This window comes from Grampus griseus, assembly GCF_964374135.1.
Source record: "Grampus griseus genome assembly, chromosome: 10".
Classification (NCBI taxonomy): Eukaryota; Metazoa; Chordata; class Mammalia; order Artiodactyla; family Delphinidae; genus Grampus; species Grampus griseus.
Genome location: NC_139004.1, coordinates 99,532,499 through 99,553,107, shown reverse-complemented (window position 1 = coordinate 99,553,107; position 20,609 = coordinate 99,532,499). Strand labels below are relative to the sequence as shown.

Below are 20,609 nucleotides of genomic sequence, written 5' to 3'. Positions count from 1 at the left end.
AACTATGTGGAATTCAAGCTTGGGGAAAGAGAGAGAGGGCCAAGCCTGGGGAGTGAGGTGAGGTGGGAGGTGAGACTGAGGCAGGAGGTGTAGCGGGCTGAAGAAGAAGGGGGACGGGAGCAAGCGGAGGATCTTATAAAGGGAAGGGGGAGATGCTGAGACACTGCTGGCGTAACATTATTTCTCTAAGCTCTTAAATCCAGCACTTTACGGCTTCTTTTTCTGAAGCACTTTCTCTAAGCCAGGGGCTAGAATATAGTAGCAAGAAAAACGTGATTCCTAATCCCAGGGAGCCCAGAATCTAAGTCCATTTTATCTGAATCCTCACAGCGACCCTGCAAGATAGTGACACAATCCCTATTTTACAGACAGGGAAACTGAGGCTCAGAGTGTAAAGTTATTTGCCCAAAGTCACCGAGCTGGGGAGTAAAGTGATGAGGCACGATTTGGAGTGGGCTCTGTCAGACCCCACTGCTAGAGTGACTTAATCAAGATACCTCTCAGTACAGAGTATTGGCTAAGAGCATGTCATTTTACTAGGTACTGTCCTGTCCACAGCCCCAGGTGAGCTCCAAAACCCTTGGTGAGTGACACTATTCTTTGTCTCATAGATGAGAAAAATGACCTAGAAGAGAAAAGCGATGTGCCCAGGGCTTGGTGGCAGGGCCCGGCCAGGCCCTTGGTCTCACAGCAGCTAACTCTCTTTCCTCCCAGCCCCTGCCCTGAGGGTGCCCAGAGGACTTCCCACCCATACCTTGGGATCTGGAGCTCTGAAAAGACGGTTTCTGTTCCATGCCTCTGGCTTCCCAGGGTCTGTTTCTGATTCATTCCCCTCCCCAACTGTCCTGCTTGACGGAGGAACTCTGGACCTGGGAAGCTGGCAGTGTCCAGAGGGGGCAGCGAGAGTGCCCAGGCCTGGATTCTAGGACAAAAAGACGGGCCCCAGGCACAGCAGGGATTGAAGCAGATGGCATTTCCCAACGCTGTACCAAAAGACATTGAACCACATTCTGGGGAAAAGGACTATGCTCTTGTGTAGTTTGGGGAAGGATTGGATTAACTAGAGTGAAAGAGCTTTCTATCCTGCAGGCCTTCTCAGAGCCTTTAATGTACAACTTGCACTTCATGCAGCTCCGGGGTGGGGTGGGGGGCTATGGAAAGCAGTGTTGCCCAAACTTCTTTGAACATAAAATACACTTTTTTCTTGGAGCATTTCAAGGGCCCCACAAGATACTGTATGTATCTTACTGTTAGAACATGCTCTTCTGGGCCCTCCCCTGGGTCACATCAACCCTGAGCGCCTTTGCCGATTGAGTGGATGAATCCTGACTGCTTTAACAGGACCAGAGCTTTAGTATCCTAGAACGTCCGAACTGGAAGAACCTTGCAGGGTGCAGCCCAGCTTCTCCATGTGTGGGAACTGAAGGCCAGGGCAGTGCAGCAACATGTTTGGAGGAGGGAGGCCAGAGACAGACAAGCCTGTTGGGAGACTGTTGTAACACTCAGGGTAGAGTTTCTGGCAGCCTCAGTGGACCACACTCTGCCTTGCATGTGGTGCCTTTGTTAGCGGTACAGATTTCCCTGAGCCACACCCTAACCCTAACCTTGCTCTGAACACCAGACGCTCTGAGTGAGAGAGTCCTGGGCGTCTGCCCTGTCAACAGTGCTCCCAAGGACATCTGACCATTACCCAAATTTGAGAGACATTGAGCATGGGAAAGGAAGGGGAAACTGTCATTTATTAAGTTGCCAGTATTCTAGGCTTGTTGTAGGCGCGATATCCTTTTATCTCCGCAACACTCTGGAGGATAGATATTAACACACCATTTTATAGAAGCTGAGTGGAGCCTGGCAGCAAAGGTACAGGGACAGGAACACAGTTATGACCAAGTCCCAAACCCTCAGTCCCCTTGTAGGATCTCTTGGGAGGGAGGCAGTGGGAGTAGAGAACCCAGCTCCTCTTGAAGGGAAGATGAGACAGGCTTGGGCTTTGGCTGGCTGTGGAGGGAGGAGCCGTGTCATCCTTCCTGCCTTTGGAGCTTATGGGCCCAGGAGGGTGGTGGAGTCAGAGAAGTTAGGAAGGAAGATGGTCAGCATCTGAGTGCTCCGGGCTGAGGCACGCACTGCGGTGGAGAGACTGTGATAAACAGAGTGATAGCCCCCAAAGGTGCCTATGTCCTGATCTCTGGAAACTGCGACTCTGTTAGGTTATGCAGCAGAGGGGAATGAAGATTGCACATGGAATTAAGGTTGCTCATCTGCTGGCCGTCACATACGGGATGATCCTGGGTGACCTGGGTGGGGCCAGTGTCATCACAAAGGTCCTTAAATGGGAAGAGGGTGGAAGAAGAGGTCAGAGCAGTGTAGTGTGAGGACTTGACCTGACATTGCTGGCTTTGAAAATGGAAGCAGGGGCCACAAGCCAAGGAATGTGGGTGGCCTCTAGAAGCTGGACAATGCAAGGAAATGAAGAAGGAGGGGGAGGGAAAGGGGAAGGAGAAAAAGCAGCAGCAAGGAAACGGATTTCCCCTAGAGCAGGAAGGAAGGCATCCCTGCTGACACCTTGATTTTAGCCCGGTGAACCAGTGTTGGACTTCTAACCTACAGAACTGTGAGATGCTATACAGGTGTTGCTTTAAGCCTCTAAGTTTGTGGGAATTTGTTACAGAAGAAATAGAAAACCAGTGAGGAGCTGAACCAGCTCCAAGATGGTCTCTGTCCTCATCAAGTGTACAGGCCTCTAGGGCAAGATCTTCAGGACAACTGGCTTGGCAGTTACAGTGCTGGGGAAACCCGGGAGCTCCCCAGCCCAGCCTGGAGTTGAGACAGAACACCTCGAATGGGGTGGGGGGCCTCAGGGGCCCTGCCCGTCCCGCCCTGGGGGCTGGAGTGAAATCTGTGGACCTTGGCCTGCCCAGCGAGCCCCGCTTCGCTCTGCCTGCACTCTCAGAGCCCCTCCCCCCGCATTCATCTCATCTCAAATGCTTTGGCTGCAAGTAACAGAAACCACCACAGGCTACCATAACAGGACTTTCTTGGGAGGATACGGAGGTCTCACAGAACAGAGGGAACTTCTGAGGAGCCAGACTGCAGAGAAGACGGTGCCCAGGAGCAGAAACAAGAGGGCCCTGTCTCAGGGGAGACCAGCGCCCACAGACTGAGGGCTTTGTGTCACTCACGTCACAAGACTGATTCCCGGGAGGGAGAAGCTGATGGTCTAGCCTGGGTGGAGGGCAGTCACCCCTCCAGAGTTCCCATACGGTTGTCCTGGAGCAGTGTCTGCCTGACAAGGATGTGCTTGGAATTAGGGCGCATGCTTGTTTGGGGTGGCTTGGGAAGCTGGAGATTATCCAGGGCTCTGACTTTGTCCTTTGCTGCAATCACCAGAAGGGGCTTCGATGCCAGGTGGGCAAAATCAGTAAGTTTCCACCCCTCTGTCGGCTCTGTCCCCCTCTTAGCTGCTGTTTCTGTTCCCAGGGCCTCCCATCCCATTTCCTGCCCTGGGCGTGTTTAACTGAGCTGGTCCAACACTGGTGGCCCTCAAGGGTGACGTTTCAGTCCACCTGTGGGGAAAGATGGCCATTAGCCAAGCGTTCAAGGCCCTGGATGATTCCCCAGCCTCACGGGGTTCCTACCCCTTCACCAGCCCACTGCCACCCACCCCTTCCACTAAACCTTCATCCCACTTTGGCCACATGTTAAAATCCAACTCAATCTTAGTAAGCCCCCTCCTCCAAGGTGGGACACCCGAGAAAGATAGGCAGCCCCTGAATCAGGAGACAGGGTTCTGGAGCCAGCCTTGCCCCTGAATCTCTGTGCGATCCTGTGCAAGTTCCTCTCCATTGCTCAGTTTCCCCTTCTGTAAACTAGGACACGGATCTCTACCCTGCTTCCTGCCTGGTTAGCGTGAGGATCCAGTGAGCTGAGCGGGGAAAGCTCTGTGAGGCTGTGATGGCCTGGTGTCCCCTACTATCCCTCCCACCTCGGACCCAGGCCCTTGTAATAGCAGGAGCTTAGGAAATCTGGGCTGAACTGAAGTGGAAATCCAGTTTAGCAAAGCCTGTGGGTGCATCGGCCCTGGCACCACCGGTGACTCAGCAGGGCTGGGCTTTTTGGAGAAAAGTGCTAAGCATTGCATTTCCTTGTAGGAACAGCCTCAGATGGTGGGGGGGTGGGGGGCACCTGAAAGAGGGAGGCCTACGGGCCTCTAACCAGGGCCAGGGAATGGGGGTTCTCTGTTAGGGCAGGGGACGGATTCGAGTCCATCTGTAAGCTGGGAGACCTTGGACAAGTCACTTGTCTCTTTGAACCTCAGTTTCTTTTTGTGTAAAATAAGACTTGCAAGAGTGAAATAAGATCACGGGGATTGCGCCATGTGCTCTTTCCTCTCTCTGCTTTCTTCTGTCTTCACTTCTCCTGTCTCAATTCCGTGTTCCATCTTGGCTCAAAGGAGGTCACATGCTGTGAACTTGAACTTTCAGAAGCCTCTCACGGCAATCCCTCTGCCTGATGTCCCACGACTAGTGCGCTGTCCTTTTGTCTTAAGCATTGCCCTACACACTGATCTTAGAGTTTTAAATTTTTACATTTCTGTTTATCCTTTCTTACAGCAGAAATATGGGTGGAGGAGGATGAGGCAAGGACATTAAAAGGAGAAACAGGGCTACCTCAGGTCCTGCCTCCAAGATCGTTCTATTTCCCCTCCTGATGGATCAGTGTGCTGAAAAACTGCCCGAGGAGGTTCCCTGGGCTCTGGGGACACTTGCTCAGGGCTCCAGAACTAAATAGAAGCCAAGTCAGCATCATTTGCATAACACTGGATGACTGTTAGTGGCTTCTTTCCTGGTGCTCATGACAGAGGCCTGGGAAGAGGTGCCAGCATCAACAAGGACGGAGCAACTGCCCTTTTGCTCAGCCACTTACTAGCTCTTTGGCCCTGGGCAAGTTACCTTGCCTCTCTGGGCCTCAATGTTCTTACCTATAAAATGAGCACAACCACGGTGAGCCCTGATAGAGTTGTGGTGAGGCATATGTGAGGCACACGTGTCACGTGCTCAGATCCTTGCCTGGTAGATAGGAAGCACTTATTTGTTATTGTCTTCATCATCATCAGTATCATCTTTTTTGCTTTCTGCCGGGCCCTATGCAGGGCACAGGTGACACAGAGATGAATCAGCCATGGTCCCTACCCTGGCTGGTTAGTGATCTAGTGGAAGAGACTCACCCTGGGTGTGTCAGACCCTCTGCCGGGCCCTGATTGGAGATCTGAAGGTGAACAAGGAACAGTGGCCCCGGCAGTTGTGCAACAAGGCTCCTCTCTCAAGAAGGAAGAGTCTGAAACAAGGCACAGCTGATGAAGGCTCAGGAGAGCAATGTGCCCTCTGGGCCTCCCCCAAATCCCATCCTTCTTTAGAGTTTCTTCATGCCAACTGTCTCCCATGTGGGCCAAGGCCCCTCACCTCTGTGCCTTTGCACACGGCTCCTCTGGCCCTTCCAAACTCACCCGCAGCGTTCCCTCCTTCAGGAACTTGCCCTGACTGACCCTGGTCTGATTTGGCCCCTTGGCTCCCATGGGACTATCCCCTGGGTCTACCGTGAAATTCCTTGAGGACAGGGCTGCAGATTGTTCACCACGGTATCCCCAGTGCTAGCACACAGTAGGTGTTCAATTAATGTATGAAGGTAGGGGAGAGAAGGTGTATCAGTCAGAATTGTGTTCAGCTACAAATGCCGAGAATCCTGACTATAGAGGTTTAAACAAAATGGGGTTTATTTTTCTTAAATAACAAGAAAGCAGGCAGCTGCTGTCAAGGGCTCATCAGTTCAGTGACCCTGCATTTGCTTTGGCTTTTCCTCATGGTCACAAGATGGCCACTGTAGCTCCTGCCGTCACACTCATGTTCAAGAAAGAAAGGAGAGGCAAGACACAGCACCAACACTGTTGGCCTCTTTGGTCAGGAGAAGCAAAACTCCTTCCCAGAACCCCATCAGGCTTCTCACTTCTTTTTGGCCAAAACTGAATCACATGGCCACTCCTAGCTGGGAAAACAAGTATCTACTTGATATGGAAGAACAAAATTCAGTTTTGCTCACAAGAAAGAAGTCCAGGGGTGACGGAGGGGGGAGAAGGAATAAGGGAGTCGGGGTAAGGAGGGTGGGTACTGGTTAGACAACCAGCAGAGGGCTTCATGAAAGAGGTGGTATTTGCACAGTGCCTGGAAAGTCAGATACAATTTTGGTAACCAGGAAGAATGGCATGGGTGGAAGTCTGGAGGCTTGAAAATGCTGAGTGTCACCAGGGGCTGCCACGTGACCGAGACAGCTAGAGCAGGAAAGAGGTAGAACGAGCTTGGCGAACTGTCGGCGTATTTGCTGTCAGCCAGCAGCTCTCTTGCCCCCATACAGCTCTAAGTCTCTTCCTCCACTCCACCTGAAATTCCACCATGAGAGATGATCTCAGCCAGTGAGACATACTGGACACCTGCTATGAACAAAGAGTCCTTTTCAAAATATAAATATGCCCTGAAGGCTTGTGGTCATCAGTCATTCATACCTGGATATCGATTCATTTTATTGGCTAGTGACCTCCTAATGCTTAGCTGAATTCTGCCCTGAGAAATAGGAATTTTTATTCTAGAAAGGGGTAATGGAGCCTGGGCCCTAGGAGATGGGAGATGGGTGGGGCTGGGTCTGGACCCCGAATGTCCGGGGGTCATAGGAGGTCTGTAGAAGAGGGAACTCACACTCACCAAGACCTCCTATGGGCAGGCACTGGCCATCTTTCTTCTCTAAGGTGCTGCCATCGCCAGTTCACAATTGAGGTAACTAGAGCTTGGAGAAGGGGCCTGTCCTGCCAAGGTCATCTCGTGCACAGGTGACGGAAGTGGGGTTGGACCCTTGTCAGTCTCACCCCAAAGCATATGCTGTCTTGTTGCCACGCCCCGTCATAATAATGATCATCATCTCAGCTGGCATTTGTTCAGCCCTTGCTCTATACCAGGCATTGTTCTGAGTGCTTTATGGATTTTAAGTCATGCCATTTTCACAACAATACTATGAGGTAAACACTATCATTGTCCCCATTTTACAGACGGGAAACCTGAGGCACATAAGAGGTTAAGTGACTGGCCCAGAATCCCACAGCTAGAAGTGTCAGATCAGATTCACAGCCAGGCAATCCAGCTCTGAGGCACGGGGAAGGATGCTGCCTTGTCAAGGTCTTGTGGTGGGTTAAGAGTAGATTCTCTACTAAAAACAAACAGAACCCCCGCAAAGTCATGGATACAGAGAAGAGATTGGTGGTTGCCAGAGATGGGGGGTTGGGGGTGGGCGAAATAGGTGAAGGGGGTCAAAAGGTACAAACTTCTAGTTACACAATAAAAAAGTCCTGGGCATGTAATGTACGGCATGGTGACTATAGTTCATAATACTGTACTGCATATTTCAAAGTTGCTAAGAGAACAGACCTTAAAAGTTGTCATCACAAGAAAAAAAATTTTGTAACGATGTATGGTGACAGATGCCAACTAGACTACTGTGGTGATCATGTTGCAACATATACAAATATCGAATCATCATGTTGTACCCTTGAAACTAATATAATGTTATATGAGCATTATACCTCAATAAAAATGTTTAATTAAACTTTTAAAAAAAGAGTAGATTCTCTAGACCAGTGGTTCCCAAGTAGGGGTGATTTTTGCCCCCAGGAGATATTGGGAAATGTCTGGTGACATTTTTGATTGTCACAACAACTGGGTGGGGTGTTACCTGCATCCAGTGGGGAGGCCGCTAAACACCTTACAATGCACACACCGGCAAAGGATCATTGGTCCCAAACGTGGGGAGCGTTGAGGTTGGGAACCGAGGTCTCAACTTGTTAGAGAGGAGTGAATCTACCTCCTCTTGAAGTTAAGGCCTTAGTCTCAGAGCTGGGAGGAGAAGAAATGGCAGGGGGGTGCTTCAGAACGAAGCCTGCACAGCGTGGCTGAGATGCTGTAACAGAGACCGAATCCCTGGGATTACATAAGCGAGAAGCTCATTTCCTGTGCACATAAATGACCAGAGACAGGTCCATGTGCGCAGACGGCTTTGTGCGTGAGGCCTTTCAGGGCCCAGGTTCCTTTGCCTTGTTGCTCAGGGATTCCCTGGGGTGTTGGCTCAGTTTGCGTGATTGAAGTTATTCTCCACCCCATGTCTGCATTCCAGCATACAAAAAGCAGGAAAGAGGAAGTAGAAGGCACAGAAGTTTATAAGCCCAGAGCTGGGAATCGGTTGTTAAACACAACCATTATTAAATTAAATTCTATAAATGTATAAATAACTAATTTATGTTAAAAAAAGGTTAATAAGTACTCAAAATGTATCACTTCCTAATTTATTTTGCTACATTCTGCCCATTACCTAGGCCCTTGAGATTTTCACATCTGTTTTATCTGTATTGTGGAATCACTGCGTAATGCTGTGTTCCACTGTCCATGCCTTCCCAACTTTTTTTTTTTTTTTTGGCGGTATGCGGGCCTCTCGCTGTTGTGGCCTCTCCCGTCGCGGAGCACAGGCTCCAGACACGCAGGCTCAGCGGCCATGGCTCACGGGCCCAGCCGCTCTGCGGCATGTGGGATCTTCCTGGACCGGGGCACGAACCCATGTCCCCTGCATCGGCAGGCGGACTCTCAACCACTGCGCCACCAGGGAAGCCCAGCCTTCCCAACTTTGCAGTCCATGGCATCACAGTGGTATCAGTCACAGAGATCAGTAACCTCTACAAATTAGAGCTTGAATGTTTGCTTTGTCGATTGTCTAAATTTAAGAAAGTGATCAAGCAAATGTTAATAATGGAGATTAAACCTCAAACCTGTAGGCATTGCATTACACCTGTTGCCATTACACTGTGAATAACACAAAAAGTTGAGAAAGTATTCTTCCAGAATCTGTAAAATATGATTCGATTCAGCAAAGATGTTGCTTATATCACTGACAAACTGTGATGACAAAGGCATTTGTTGTTTGCCTTTCATCTTACTTGTTAACATGAAAGAAGTTATCAGCCAACATTCACGTTGGCAGTGCTCTTGTTCATCCATGATGTGAGCAGCCTCTTTTCTGAATTTGGTAGTGATTGAGCATTTATTTGTAGTTTGATTTTGTGACACTATTTTTTTTTTAATTTATTTTAAAGAAGATGTTGGGGATAGGAGTTTATTAATTAATTGATTTATTTTTGCTGTGTTGGGTCTTCGTTTCTGTGCGAGGGCTTTCTCTAGTTGTGGCAAGCGGGGGCCACTCTTCATCGCGGTGCGCGGGCCTCTCACTATCGCGGCCTCTCTTGCTGCGGAGCACAAGCTCCAGACGCGCAGGCTCAGTAGTTGTGGCTCACAGGCCTAGTTGCTCCGTGGCATGTGGGATCCTCCCAGACCAGGGCTCGAACCTGTGTCCCCTGCATTAGCAGGCAGATTCTCAACCACTGTGCCACCAGGGAAGCCCTTGTGACACTATTGTTGGTGATAGATTTGTAAAAACTGATAGTGTATTTTGCAAGAAATTCCAAGTCACACTGAAGCTAGAGGTGTATGAAATTCACAATAAAGAGGACTGTATTTTTATTTTTTGTAACTCTGTGCTATACATTCTTTTTAAAATTTTATTTATTATTTTTTACTGAAGTATAGTTGATTTACAATGTTTCAGGTGTACAGCAAAGTGATTCAGTTATACATATACATATATAAGTATTCTTTTTCAGATTCTTTTCTATTATAGGTTATTACAAGATATTGAATATAGTTCCCTGTGCTAATCGTTAGGTCCTTGTTGTTTATCTATTTTATGTATAGTGGTGTGTATCTGTTAATCCCAAATTCCTAATTTATCCCCCCATACATTCTTTACATCAGTAAAATTTACAGCAGACATATCTGTGTGTGTGTATACTTTTTCCCCCAGAACCCTAGAACATCTTGTCAGCTCACCACCACGCAGATCCCCTTCATTCACGGTCTGTTGGCAGGAATATGAGTCACATGGTCCCAAGGCCACGCCTAGCTTCAAGGGATGCTGGGAAATACAGTCTCTAGCTGGGGGCCATGTGCCCAGCTAAAATCAAGGCAGCCCAACCATGGCAGCCCCGTGTATTTTCCCCAGAGGAGAGCACCAGCTCACTGGGGTTAGCCGTTTAGATTTTCCAGGGCCACACTTATGGCCTTCTCATGGCCTCATCTGAAGGCCGGCTTCGAGTTACCACTAGCTCCCACTCAGAATTTCAGGAAAGCACAGAGTATGGTGTCCTGAGGGGACAGATTCCCAAACCTCATGCTGCACCTTCAAGTGCCTGCTTCCTGCCCTTGCTTTACCGTTTGCATCTGTAATCCTGACAGCCATACCAGCAGGGCTTGACTTTGAGCAGTTTTGTGCTCCACACCAGTGTTTGGGGTACATTAAACAGAACGTGGGTTCTGGAGTCCCAATTCATGCAAAATCTCTTCATCTCTTTGAGCCTCAGTTTCCTCCTCTGTAAAATGAGGATGATAAAATTTACCTTGCTTGGGCTTCCCTTGTGGCGCAGTGGTTGGGAGTCCGCCTGCCGATGCAGGGGACACGGGTTCGTGCCCCGGTCCGGGAGGATCCTACATGCCGCGGAGCGGCTGGGCCCATGAGCCATGGCCGCTGAGCCTGCGCGTCCGGAGCCTGTGCTCCACAGTGGGAGAGGCGACAGCAGTGAGAGGCCTGCGTACCGCAAAAAAAAAAAAAAAAAAATTTACCTTGCAGGGTTATTGTAAGAGTCAAGTGAAACAATCTTTGGGGAAGTTTTGTTGTCTAGAAACTACAATTCAGGTGTGAAGTAATTAATTCCAATTCCTAACCGACTGGTTTGTGATCAGGCTCAGATGGAATTACAGACACATAAGCCCTTTGTAAAACTGTTAAGTACTGTACTGATATAAGGTGGTATATTACATTTTTAAGTAATGAAAAATTATTGGTTGTTTTATTATAACAAAAGAAATACTGACATAGAAAACAAACTTACAGTTAGTTACCGAAGGGGAAATGGGGGGAGAGATAAATTAGGAGTATGGGATTAACAGATGCACACCACCATATATAAAATAGATAAATAACAAGGATTTACTGTATAGCACAGAGAACTATACTCAATATCTTGTAATAAACTATAGTGGAAAAAGAAAAAACAAGGAAAAGAAAAAAAGCAATACTGCTAAAAATTTAGAAAAGGCAAAGTAAAAGTACCCATAATGCTACCACTCAGAGATCTAACTACTGTTTATATTTTGTTATAGCTCCAACAATTATTAACTCGTGGTCATGTTTGTTATATTTGGACCCCCACCTACGCCCTCCAACTCCCTTATTCAAATAATCAGATTATTTTGAAGCATGTCCTAGACATCATATAATTTCATCATAAACATTGCAGTATTTATCTCTAAATTTAAGAATACTTTAAATAAATATAACTTCAATATAAATATCACACCTAAAAAAATAAGTTCTCTAATGGAGGATGTTGATAACAGGGGAGGCTATGCACGTTTAGGAGCAGGGGATATATGGGCAACCTTTGTACCTTCCACTCAATTTTTTTTTTTTTTTACCTTCCACTCAATCTTGCTGTGAACCTAGGGCTGCTGTAAAAACTGAAGTCTCTTTTTTAAAAAATAAGCTCTTAATAGTATCAAAAGGTGATCATTATTCAAATTTCCCTAATTGTGTATTTCTTTTTTCATAAATTGTTCTTGTACCTTTGAATATTGGTTGTTTATATTTTTCTTATTTATTTGCCAAGCTCTTTATATATTAAACATATTAACTAAGGTAATATTAATTACTATTGTTATTCCAACAGGGGAGGCCATGGAGACTTCAGGATCACTTCAGGACCACAGTCGAGTCCACGGAGAATCAGAAGATCTAGACTGTATGTTTGCTCTCTCTGCCCTCTGGGCAAAGCCGCACGGGAGGTGAAGTCCAGCAGTAGGTGGAACAGAAGACCCTGCTCAGCTCATGCGGCACAATGAATGGCCCAAGTTACGGTCAAAACCTCTAGAGAAGTAGTGACTTTACATACATGCACATGTGTGTGCTTGGTCCAGTCTGTCCCCCAGTACTCTAGCTGTGTGGACCCTCAGTTGCTCCCCAAATCTCAGAGGCTCTGGGGGCTTGGACTTGCACTAGGGAGTGTCCTCAGAAGGTGGGAAGCGTCCTGCATGGCCCCAGAATGGGGAATGGGAAGGTTTAGGGCTTGATCGGATCCCACCTGCCCTGTAATTTACAGAGAATTTTAAATTGGCAACTGCTCTACACAGTGTAGTGGTCTCTTGGGAAGGATAGAGGGCTTAGAAGCCCCTCTCTGGGCTCCACATTCAGAGAAAAGTCTGCCTTTGGCCTTCCTAGAGCCTCTGGGGCCTCTGAGATCCCTGGTCTCCTGTACCTCCCATTGGCCCTAGGGGTTTGGGAAGAGTGTCCCAGTGAATCCAGCCACTCCTTGCTCCCCACATCCAAGTAGACCCCTGGGGAGGCCTGGGTGGTCTCTGGGGTGGGAAGGGCAGGAAACGCTCATCCTTGCCTATGTGTGCCTCCCAGATGGAGAGACGGATTTCCACAAGCAAGACGAGGAGGCTGAGCTCTATTCTCAAGACCAAGATGAGAGCAGCAAGTCTTCCTCCTCTTCATCCTCCTCCTCAGGTAAAGCAATGATTTCATTAAATAAATCTATATTAAGATATTAAAGACAAGCATTTACATGGAAAAACCAATCTCCTGGACTTCCCTGGTGGCGCAGTGGTTAAGAATCCGCCTGCCAATGCAGGGGACACGGGTTCAAGCCCTGGTCTGGGAAGATCCCACATGCCGTGGAGCAACTAAGCCCGCGAGCTACAACTACTGAGCCCGCGTGCCACAACTACTGAAGCCCACACGCCTAGAGATTGTGCTCCGCAACAAGAGAAGCCACCGCAATGAGAAGCCTGCACACCGCAACGAAGAGTAGACCCCGCTCACCGCAGCTAGAGAAAGCCCGCACACAGCAACAAAAAGCCAACGCAGACAAAAAAATAAATTAAAAAAAAAGAAAAAAATTAACAAAAAGAGAAAAGAAGAAAAACCAGTCTCCTGAACCTCCCACCTTGGTACTACAGCTCTCTTTTTCCATGTTCCCTTCCAGAGCCTGCCTCTCTGTACATGTAGCTTGTACACAGTTATAAATACCATAGAGGGACTTCCCTGGTGGTCCAGTGGTTTAGAATCCACGCTTCCACTGCAGGGGGCACGTGTTCGATGCCTGGTCAGGGAACTAAGATCCCATATGCCACGTGGTGTGGCCAAAAAAAAAGAACCCAAAAAATTACCGTATAGACAATTTTGTCCTTGGTTTACAATTTTTTTTGCTATCTTATCCTAAGCATTTTGCCATGTTATTCCATAATATCTTAGCGGCTATTTTTCATGTTTCCCAAGTAGCCCCTCAAAGTGACTGCGTCTCATGTAAAGGAACGTTTAAGTTTTGTAGGAGCACTTTGGAATCAGGGGCAGTGCATGTGTCCATTCAAGCAGCCTGCAGGTTCATACCCTTTCTTTGCCACTAACTAGCTAAGCGTCCTTGGGTAAATTGCTTAACCCTGTATGCCCTGGAGTCCTCATGCATAAGATGGGAATGATAACAAAAGTTATCTCATAGGATACCTGTGAGGATTACATTCTACGCGTACAAAGGCTTAGCAGCTATCAGATAGTAATAGCTCTAAAAATAACTGCTATTGTTAAGATTTTCCCCCTTCCCCACCCCAGTTTGTCCTGCTCAAGAGCATCCTTGCACAAAAGCCTTTACTTTTTGAATTTTTCATACAAATCAAGTCCTACATATCTATTCCCACAAGCACTTTAATGGGTTTAGAGGGATGAGCATCTCTAATTGGACTTTGATTACAAATTGCCACATTATTCTCTGAAAAGAAGCAGGATGTCTCTCTACTTTTATTCTTTTAACTCAAAAGGTAAGGCTGAATTTATAGCAGCAGCAACATCACAGCTAGCATTTATTGAGCACTTACTTTGTGCCAGGTAGCGTTCCAAGCACTTTATGTGGAATAACTCAGTTAATTCTCATAGCAACCCATGAGGAAGGCATTGTTGTTATTCCCATTTTACAGGTGAGGAAACCGAGGCCAATGAGGTTTAGTTCTAGAAGAGCTTCCAGAGGCAGGAGGGCTACAACACGGGATTCTGTCCCTTTGTTTGTCCTCCGTAGGTGGGAAGGGACGTTCTGTCTTCTGATTCTGATTGACCCTCAGGGGTTGCTGCTCCCCCACAAATGTTCTCCCCCAAGTGTGGCCATAAGTTCCTTCCTTCTGGTCTCCAGAGTACATACACATGGGACTGGGCGTAGTTAACAAAACTGAACACTTAAAAGAAAGCAGCAGGAAAATAAACATGGAGTCCTAGAAGCATTGAGACAGACTGACATTCAGGATCCTGGTCTCTGGTCCTACCCTGGTTGGCCTGCTGCTGGAACTCAGACCCTGCCCATTCTTCAGGCTCAGACGGTGACCATTAGTCCTTGGGCCCCAAGCCTGGGTGCCTCCCAGCAGCCCCCCACCTTCCTCCACGTTAGGGCCCTAACTCAGAGTCTGGCATGCAGCACCACTCTCCCTACATAGCTTTTTGTTCTTTTTTTTGTTTTTGTTTTTTGCGGTACGCGGGCCTCTCACTGTTGCGGCCTCTCCCATTGTGGAGCACAGGCTCCAGACGCGCAGGCTCAGCAGCCATGGCTCACGGGCCCAGCCGCTCCGCGGCATGTGTGATCTTCCCGGACTGGGGCACGAACCCGTGTCCCCTGCATCGGCAGGCGGACTCTCAACCACTGTGCCACCAGGGAAGCCCAGCTTTTTGTTCTTAACGTATCCTGTTTGGGTTTTTTAAAATATTTATTTATTTGGTTATGCTGGATCTTAGTTGTGGCTCGTGGGCTCCTTAGTTGAGGCTTGCCGGCTCCTTAGTTGTGGCATGTGAACTCTTAGTCACGACATGCACGTGGGATCTAGTTCCCTGACCAGGGATCGAACCCGGGCACCCCTCATTGGGAGCACGGAGTCCCAACCACTGCGCCACTAGGGAAGTCCCTATCCTGTTATTTTTAAATTAAAACGTTTTTTCATTATGAAAGATTACACATGGGCACATTGTAGAAAATATGGAACATACAAAGAAGTAGAAAGAAGGAAAAAAATCATCCTTTGCTCTGTTAGATAACCACTAAACACATATTAGTGTATCTCCTTACAGTTATTCAATAAATATTTATTGAGCATCAACTATGTGCCAGGCTCAGTGATGGATACTCGGGACACCAGAAACAAACGTGATTTTTTCTGCCAGAGTTAATTTTTTAAACAATTGAATTAGACAGAACACAGAAAAATTATCCTCATTCTTGACAGCATACAATTCTACAATACCTTTTATTAAAAATTATATATTATGCATAGGGAACTATATTCAGTATCCTGTAATAAACCATAATGGAAAAGGAAAAAATCAATCCTTGAACAAGTTTTAAAAATTATATCTTATGGGGCTTCCCTGGTGGCGCAGTGGTTGAGAGTCCGCCTGCTGATGCAGGGGATGCGGGTTCGTGCCCCAGTCCGGGAAGATCCCACATGCCGCAGAGCAGCTGGGCCCGTGAGCCATGGCCGCTGAGCCTGTGCGTCCGGAGCCTGTGCTCCACAATGGGAGAGGCCACAACAGTGAGAGGCCCGCATACAGAAAAAAAAAAAAAAAAAAAAAATTATGAATATATCATGGAGAAAGCTAAAATAATATTGATGTGAATGTTAATAGAGATTGTCCCTGTTGGATAGAATTTGGAGTAATTTTTGCTTTCTTATTTTCTGTATTGTTTGATATTTTGCAAAATATGATGAAAAAGCCTTTTGGGGGCATTGATTGATATTTGTAAAATACAGAAAAGAAGAAAATAGAAGCCACTCAAAATCCCATCTCTTGAGATAAATACCACTGTTGTTATCTTGATGTACTTCCTGATACCTCTTTTTCTGTACCAGTTGAGATCACATACGCACTGATTTTTTTTTTTTCTGCACTGATTTTTAAGCACAGTTAACTTGGTTTCCTATAATTAAAAAATTTATCCATGATAGACCAGGAGGTCCCCAAGCCCGCTGAGGAACATCGGGACTGCTGGGGCCCTCTTGGTCATCCTGAGGAAAAGGGAATCCTCTGGACCTGAAGCTAGAAACTCCTAGGCCTGAATCCCCAGAATGCTGACCAATCCAAGAGTGCCAACAACGCGGTCATTCTTCAAGGCTTTAATCAAATTCCTGCTGCAGGCGGGGCAGCCTTAGGACAGTGATACCCAGGCCTCGTCCTTCAGGAGCTCAAGGTGGTTGGAGGGATGAGCACCACCAGGGACCCTCATGCCCACTGTGTCAAGCACAGACAGTTGATGCTATAGAAACCCCAGAGGAGGATGGGCTAGATGCGTGTGAGCTGGGGCAGCTGGAAAAGCCCTTCTGCAGGAGGTGTGACATCAGCTTAAGCTTCAGGATAAGGGAGCAAGTGGGAAGGGCATTCCAGGTGGGAGACAGAGCACGAGCAAACCCAGAGTCAGCGTGGTGTTGGTGGCATCACAGAGTTGATGCAGCACCCATACTGGGCAGTAGGGAGAGCACCTCAGTAACACGATACTTCACAGGACCTTGTCTTATCTTAGTGAAAGCCGTATTGAACATAGTGAGTGATTTGTCTGAGGTCACACAGAAAGTTCATGGCAGTTCCTGTCCCCTAACCCTCAAAGCAGAATTCTTCCCCCAGACCACACTCCTCACATAAACTAAATTTTGAGAACCGACACCAGAATGAGGTATTCCAGGCTCGATTCAGGCTGAGGTTCTCCCACAGCTTGTGTTTGTTCCCTGCAAAGAGCAGCAATGAGGACTAGCCCCCCTGAGTAACTGGAAAACGTTGGCAGAGACGGGGGCTGGTCTCCCCTGCAGGGGCAGCTCGCCCAGTAGGCAGTAGGCCTCACCATTTCTCCTTTGCCCACTTGGCTGATGGTTGAATTTCTCAGTGGGCCTGAGCATGTCCGTGTGAAGATTTTTTTTTTAAATAAATAAATACATTTATTTATTTATTTATTTTTGGCTGCGTTGGGTCTTCGTTGCTGCGCTCGGGCTTTCCCTAGTTGTGGCGAGCGAGGGCTACTCTTCATTGCGGTGCACGGGCTCTAGGTGTGAGGGCTTCAGTAGTTGTGGCACATGCGCTCAATTGTTGTGGCTCACAGCCTCTAGAGCACAGACTCAGTAGTTGTGGCGCATGGGCTTAGTTGCTGTGTGGCGTGTGAGATCTTCCTGGACCAGGGCTTGAACCCGTATCCCCTGCATTGGCAGGCAGATTCTTAACCACTGCACCACCAGGGAAGTCCCCCGTGTGAAAATTTGTTCCTTGCAGTGTTATTTATAGTAGGGCAACAATAGAAACAACCTAACGTCCAACAACAGCAACATAGAGCAGTGATGCTACACCCTGTCCTGGTCAGAGCTCTGGTCTTCATACATCTCTAAAGTGAAAAAGAGAAATTCAAATCATAGAATTCGTTTGATCTCATATACACTTTGTAAAAATTCACACATACATGATTGTAAACAAGACTGGAAGGAAAAATATCAAAATGTTAATAGTGGTTATCTCTGGATGGTTAAATTATGGGTGATTTTCATTTTCTTGTTTTTTTTTTTGAATTGACTTATACCATAGATACTTTACAATAATCTTTTTTATCTTTATAACCAGAAGAATATAATTTTGTTTTTTTAAAAGAAAACTTTAATAAATGTTAGCCTAAATTCATTGTGGGAAGAAAAGAACTTGGGGGAAAGAGCCTGGATTAATGCCTAGTACAGATCCTGGCACACATAAGGTGTTTAATAAATGCTCTCATGACTCTGGAGCTGAGCTCTGGGTTCTAGTTTTGGAGATAAAAATGATTAGAAGTGCAGGCCTTGGTGACAGACCTGGGTTTGAACCCTGGAATTTCTGCTTCCTGACTGTGTGACTTTCAGCGAATAACTTAACTTTTGTGAGCCTCAGTTTCCTTATCTGTAAAATGGGGAGAGAGAGACATTAATACCTTCTTCACAGCATTTCCAAGAGGATCAAATGAAATATTAACTATAAATTACTTAGTTCAGTGTTGGTACATAGTAAGTGCTCAAAAAATGGCGACTCTTATTACTGACTTTGAACGAGGCCCAGGTCCTCTCAGGCCCCCAGTTCTTCTTCAATCAGCTGAACACAGTCACCTCGGGGCGTGTGAGGGATGTCAGACAGAGCAGCAGGAATGCTCTTGTACAGCTGTCTTGCCTCTTGAAGAGCGCCCACCTCACCCCCAGCGCAAAGACTATGTTACTTTTTAAGGCTTCCGACACCAGGAGAGGGAAGCCACTCTGGGGTGCTGTAACTGTGGGGAGCTGACTAACAGGCTTTGTCTACACCCAGGTGCTGAGCATGGGGAGCCTGACGTTTTGAAGGATGCGCTTCAACTCTATGAAGGTGATTGTCCAGTGGCTTTGGGGAAAACAGAATTAAACAAAGGACATGAAGGCTTAGGACCTTTTTGGGAGGAAACAAGGTGATGAGGGTGTTTCATGAGCTCAAAGTCCTGGGCAGATATAGGAGGTGTGGCAAGGTGAGTGGTTATAACATGGGCAGATGGAGGTGGGGGCAGGCATTTTCTGCCACAGTCAGACTGTCTTGGAATCTCTTCTGATCTATAACCCTGACTTGCAGGTTGACTGTGACCAGTCACCCAACCTTTCTGGGCCTCAGCTTTCCAACCAGCAAGATGGAACTTAATCAGTACCCTCTCTCTTGGAATACTGGGTTGTTTAAGCATGCAAGGGAAAATTAAGGACCTGATTTCTACAAAACTCAAATTACGGAGTAATTGTCTCTAAGCATCGTGATTTTTACAGCGAGCAGATATAAATATTATGGCACTTTGCTTGGTAGCACTTTGATGAAATGGAGGAATTTGTAGGAATGAACCAGTTTGCCAAAAAGCCTCATAAATGAACACTGCCAGATAAGAAAACCTGTTTAACTTTGTTTAATCCAACATTTACATAATCCGCCTAGTCTCCTAATGCCAGATAATAACCCAAGAAATACAACGGGAAACACATATACATTCAAAGAAATGGAAATGAAATATCTTAATATTCTGCATCAAGGTATTACCAGTGGCTGCCACTGGGTGGTAGCATTGTGAGTAATCGTCATATTATTTTCTTTCATCTGAATTTTCTGATTTTCTTTTTCTTTTTTTTTTTAAACAAAAACAGGTACTATCTAATTTTTTAAAATGTTGTTAATTAAGTAGTGTAAGAAAGTTTTCACTGAGTGTAAAATGAGAGAGAAACTGTTACATATACATACATTTTAAATGTTTTTTTCTCATCAAAAAGTAAGTCATGTTCACTGTAGAAAACGTAGATATCGTCACGTATTTGTGAATTAATTCCCCCAAGTAATGAATTCCCCGCCCCGCCTCCCCCCTCCCGACACACCAGAGGCACTTGGTAATTACGCTGCCGGAGTCTCATTTCATGCCGTTCTTGGTTTGCCTTCTGTACCCTTGGTGCTGGCCTCTCTGGTCACTTGCAGACACTGGCTCCTGTTTGCACATTAGCCTAAAGACAGTTCAGCATACTGAGTGTTTATTGCCATGAGCTGAGTGCCCCCTTCAGGTGTTCGTGTCCTGGGGCTGATCTGGAGGGCGGAAGTGTACAGAGTGGGGACTCCGGCCTCCCCTTGAGGGGAGGAAGGTGACAGGCTAGGAGAGAAGTCACTGGGAATAGAGTAGGCGCCAAGAACCAGAGGGTGGGGACTTCCCTGGTGGTTCAGTGGGAAACACTCCGCGTTCCCAATGCAGGGGGCCCGGGTTCGATCCCTGGTTGGGGAACTAGATCCCTCATGTATGCCACAGCTAAGAGTCTGCATGCCACAACTAAAGTTCCTGCGTGCCACAACTAAGACCCAGCGCAGCCTAAGTAAATAAATATTAAAAAAAAAAAAAAAGAACCAGAGTGTGAATGAGGTGGGAGGGCTACCCAGGCCAGATTAAAGGGAAGGCTGTACCTCAGGGCACGTATAGGGCTTGATTCACCCTAGGCAGCCCAGACAGGAGCTCCACACTGGGGTCAGGGGCCAAGGCCCCCATGGTACAACCCAGCTTGGCTTCCACAAGCTCAGGGCCTGGTGGGGCTGGAGCCACGTGGCTAAGTGTCCTCACCTGCATCTGGATAGGAATGAACAGGCACAGATTGCAAACTGGTGGCCTGTGTGTACAGATGTATATCATCTGGCTCACAGAGTATCTTTATTATTATTATTGTTCTTAATATATTTCATCACGTCTACAACTAACAGTTTTTCACATCTGGAGATCTGTGAAATCAGGGTGCCTCTTAAAATCACTGGCAACTTGCGGTTATAATTGGCAGTAGTTTTCCTTCCATAAAATGACGTCATTCTCACAAACCATGATATCTTTGATTCGATGGAATATGAATTGCCAG

General features: G+C 47.0%; 1 protein-coding gene across 3 annotated transcripts in view; it reads left to right on the top strand.

Moving 5' to 3' along the window:
• Window positions 1-20,609, top strand: part of TMEM40 (transmembrane protein 40) — a 33,059-nt gene that overhangs the window by 5,138 nt on the left and 7,312 nt on the right. For 2 of the 3 annotated variants that reach the window (XM_082662873.1, XM_082662872.1), the window contains exons 2-4: window positions 11,864-11,935; window positions 12,601-12,702; window positions 18,529-18,582. In XM_082662873.1, the coding sequence (XP_082518999.1) occupies window positions 11,872-11,935; window positions 12,601-12,702; window positions 18,529-18,582 (220 nt within the window). In that variant the 5' untranslated portion in view covers window positions 11,864-11,871. Of the gene's footprint in view, window positions 1-11,863; window positions 12,045-12,600; window positions 12,703-18,528; window positions 18,583-20,609 lie in introns of those variants that run through there. The other variant, XM_082662874.1, reaches the window with a different exon arrangement.